Raw genomic sequence first — 4,468 nt, 5'->3', positions numbered from 1 at the left:
ACATGCTGACCAAATTTAGATGTGTGCCACTGCATACAAAATTAGAAATAATCATATTTCATTAATACACTAGAAGCATGGAAATGGATAACTTTTCATAATTTTCTAACTTGAACATTATTTGGATATATCTTATGCATCAAACATTATAATGGCACTTAACAAGTATCTCATTTAACAATTGTGATCTATTTTGGAAGAATGAGGTTCAGAAAATATCTAGAAAAATCCTAGAGATAGAAGCTTCCTGAGTCCCTAGGACAGAGAGTTATGGTTGTGCCACATTTTGCAGGGTTAGTTTTCAGCTTGGCTGAGATTGGGTGACAGTATTTACTAGAGCCTAAAATTCTGAACATACGTACGCTTTCCTATAATAGCCATCTGTTATTTTTCACTCAATTGAAAAAAAAACTTCAATAGGCAGTAATTCATGTAAGTGTGGCAAGCAGTTGTGTTTTTCTAAATTTTATATTTGGAGATGAAGGGAAATGATCTCTGTTCCTGAACGTAATGATCAATTGCTTGATCATTTGTGTTCTGGGAATTTTTCCCTATGTATCCTATATAACTAGTGCTTTATGGTTTGGAAAGAGCAGAGTCAAGATACATATATCTACACACACACACACACACACATATATATATAAATTTTTTTTTGTGACAGAGTCTCACTCTGTTGCCCAGGCTGGAGTGCAGTGGCACAATCTCACTGCAACCTTCTGCCTCCCGGGTTCAAGCGATTCTCCTACCTCAGCCTCCTGAGTAGCTGAGATTACAAGAGCCCACCACAGCATCTGGTTAATTTGTGTATTTTTAGTAGAGACAGGATTTCATTATGCTGGCCAGGCTGGTCTTGAACTCCTGACCTCAGGTGATCTGCCTGCCTCAGCCTCCTAAAATGCTGGGATTATAGGCGTGAGAAACGGCACCTGGCCAGAATCAAGATTAATTTTATGACAGGGAAATTGTTCTTCTCACAATTCTACAAAGAGCTGATTTGAACTCTTTATTTCTCAAGCTATAAATCATTGGGTTGAACAATGGAGTTATAATAGTGTAGGATACTGATATTAGAGCATCCTGGCTTGAGGAGTAGTTGGACTGAGGTCTTAAGTAGATAAAGGAGGCACAGCCATAGTGGACAGTGACAATAATGAGGTGAGATACACAGGTAGAATAAGCTTTATACCTACCCAATGTGGAAGGAAACTGAAGTATGGCAGAGATGATGTGAACATAGGACACCAAGATCAACAGTAAGGGGATAGCCAGGACCAACGTACACAGCATGAAGATGACAATCTGACTAAAGTGGTTATGGTGAGATGCCAGCCTGAGGACAGGAGAGATGTCGCAGAAGAAGTGATGTAGTTGATTGGAGGAATAAAAGGGCTGGTGAAATACCAAGGATGTGATGATCTGTGCAACAGTGAAGCCACAGGCACAGGCAGCAGCCACTAGTCCCATACACATCCCATGTCCCATGAGCACTGAGTAGCGCAGTGGGTTACAGATGGCCACGTAACGATCATAACCCATGACAGCCAGCAGGAAGGAGTGAGAGCAGCCAAGGAAGAGGAAAGAAAACATTTGGATGGCACAGCCCAGGAAAGAAATGGTCTTCCTCTGGGCCAGCAGGTCAACCAGCATCTTGGGTACAATGACAAAGGTGTAGCAAATCTCAGAGCAGGAGAGGATGGCAAGGAAGAAGTACATGGGGATATGAAGGGCTCTGTCCAGCACGATGGTGGAAATGATGATTGCATTGATGCCCAGAGTGAACAGGTAGAGGAGCAGGAAGATAACAAAAAGCAGCTGCTGCAGCCTGGCCGCGGACGAGAAGCTGAGGAAGATGAACTCTCTCACCACAGTCTCATTGACCCGCTCCATGGACATACATCATCAGGAGACAATTCGGGAAAGAAGAGGAGTCAGCACCAAAAGAAATCCCTGAAAATTAGTAGATTCACAGAAAATTGATCATCAGCATTTTCTCAGATTTTGAGTTCTAAACTCATCTTTTCTCCTCCCTCTTGTTCTTCCAAGACATGATGTGGCTAAAATCAGGCAAGCATTCATCAAACATCGAGTCTCCATAGTAATTCTAACACCATAGCTGAAAAGTTCTTGATATTTTTCAGATTCAAACAACCCTTCACTTCCATTCCCATGATGAGGCTGTTACTGAGATTCTCAGTCTCTCACTCTTAGATTTTCTTGCAATGCCTGTCTTGTTGGCTTTCTTGTATCCATATTCTCTCAAAAAAAAAAAAAAAAATTCCTGCATTTGCAAAGTAAACCATCTGAATATACCATAGTTATCTATAACTCAGTGGTTCTTAATTGTCATTCTCCTTACACATAAACCCTCACTCTTAGTTTTAATCTCTCCCTAACTTAGATGCAAATTCTCTTCAACACTGTTTTCCTTACCTCCTGGTAGGAATTGTCAGTTATACTTTTATTATGCTGGCTCTTGCTTCTGTAGCTTTATCCTGGTGCCAAAAAGGAAAAAAAAATTCTCTTCTTCTTTCTATTCATTAATTTCAAGATGGAATATGTCTATACCTTCTCCAATACCTATATCAGAGTCTTTCCTCTGGCAGAGAGGACCACAGTCTTTCTTCAGGATTCTGTCCATTTTCATCACTTCCTTTAACTCCTTTTGAAGTCACATTATGGCTCCTTTCCCATAGCCAATCTTACGTCTCTGCAACACATCTTTCCCCTGATGACAGCCTAATCTTTTAAAATATAAATTGTATTATATTTGCTTCACTCTTCAAAAATTTTACCTATGGCTATGGTATAGAGTTCAAACTCTTCATTGTTTCCAAAAGTCTTTCCTTTGGGGAAATAAACTATGTTTCTATGCTCATTTTCAGACCTTTATGGGATATATCACTATTGCTCAAATATGTTCTGTACTTCCTTGCCTCTATTCCTTGCTCATATCAGCTTTTCACTTTTATTTACAGATAGTTTATGGTTCTTCTGATGCCTCCTTTAAAATCTACCTTTCTGAAAGCTTCCTTGCTACCTCCTGGTGAAAGGAGTTTTTTCTTCCTCAGAACTCACATAAGACATTGATTGCCAAAATTATGTGGTGTTTACTTAATTTTGAAATACTGTAATGAATTGTTCTTATATCTATTTTCTCCACCAGATTTTGTACCTTTGAGGAAAAGATGTGAATTGTATGTATCTTTGCCTAAGTTCTCCTCATCATCTAGAACCATATTAAGTACTTAACACCTTCTCAATACATAATTGTTATATAAATAAGAGAGTTAACTTGCCACATTATCTATGTTATTCATGGGCAGCATAGACTTCTTAGAATTCACAGAGTAAGAGAATTCTCAGTGTTATTTCATTCTAGGCACAAGGATTGCTCAGTGTCAAGAATACCAACAATGTCTGCACCACATAAAACTAAGTCTGGCCCATTTAAACCTGAAAGAGAAATCTCTGTTTACAATAGAAAACTGGCACTGAAGAGAGCATCTGATCATCAGAATTCTGTGTACATAGATGATTCTCAATTCCTAGTACATTTGCTGCTCTTTAGAGTATATTAGATTTCAAATAAGTGAGAGAAAAATCATAAAGATAACCTTACAATTATCCCATTTAAAAAATATTATTAAAATTACCTTAACTAATATTAATAACAAAATTAATAATAATGCATTTTTATGTTACCTAAGAACCACCGAATCAAGAATATCAGATGATATACATGTATTAAGCAGTGTGATTATAACAGTGTGTCAGCTACTAGGTCTGCAATAAAGATACACATTTAAATAAGACCCAGTCCCCAGCCTCTAGTTCATGTTTCAAGGGTAAGACACATCCCAAAGAAGATATTATTAAAAATGTGGTGATTGAGATGATAGACATGCATTTGAAATTATAGTAGCACTCAGGGGACAAATCTTGTATACATCCTTGAAAAGTAATATGTATTTTTTACTTATTTCTGGGTTTCTTTACATATGTTATGAAAAGGCTGAACTAAAGTGTACTCGGAGAAATATAACACGGGCACTCTTTAGTTTCTATAACTTTTAATCTAAATATATAAATAGGACAAGTAAGTACATTTGCTTCTCCTTGCTTCTGGAAGAGTGCAAGGATGTTTTCTGCTTGCATATTCTACTTTATATCACTCCCTCCCTCAACCTCATGAAAGGGACAAATACCCTCCTCCCGCTCTATCTTATTCCTCTGGTTATTCACCCTATATCTAGCGCAAGGGTTTTTTTTTTTTTTTATTGCCTAGGTGGTTGGCATATTTATTACTAATATACTATTAACTTTCAAATTCTATATTCTCTAGTTTTTAGTACTACTATAAATTTCTACATATAGAATCTGAAATTTTACTCTCACAAGCACATGTAGAGTTGAGTAATGTAGGAATAAAATAGGCTTTAAATTTAGACAGATGTAGGCTTTAATC

The 4,468-nt window shown here is 37.4% G+C and overlaps 1 protein-coding gene across 1 annotated transcript; it reads right to left on the bottom strand.

Moving 5' to 3' along the window:
* Nucleotides 1-951: 951 nt before the first annotated feature.
* On the bottom strand, nucleotides 952-1,890 carry LOC106992648 (olfactory receptor 10K2). Its single transcript, XM_028847923.2, has one exon. It carries the CDS (start codon nucleotides 1,888-1,890, stop codon nucleotides 952-954), a length of 939 nt encoding a protein of 312 aa, XP_028703756.2.
* Nucleotides 1,891-4,468: the final 2,578 nt, after the last annotated feature.

The sequence above is a fragment of the Macaca mulatta genome, chromosome 1, assembly GCF_049350105.2.
Source record: "Macaca mulatta isolate MMU2019108-1 chromosome 1, T2T-MMU8v2.0, whole genome shotgun sequence".
NCBI lineage: Eukaryota > Metazoa > Chordata > Mammalia > Primates > Cercopithecidae > Macaca > Macaca mulatta.
Note: the sequence above shows the minus strand (reverse complement) of the source record. Positions and strands in the feature narration are given on the sequence as shown.

Excerpts from the sequence above, each read along its gene's own strand:
- LOC106992648 (XM_028847923.2), bottom strand. The coding sequence starts at position 1,890 with ATGGAGCGGGTCAATGAGACTGTGGTGAGAGAGTTCATCTTCCTCAGC.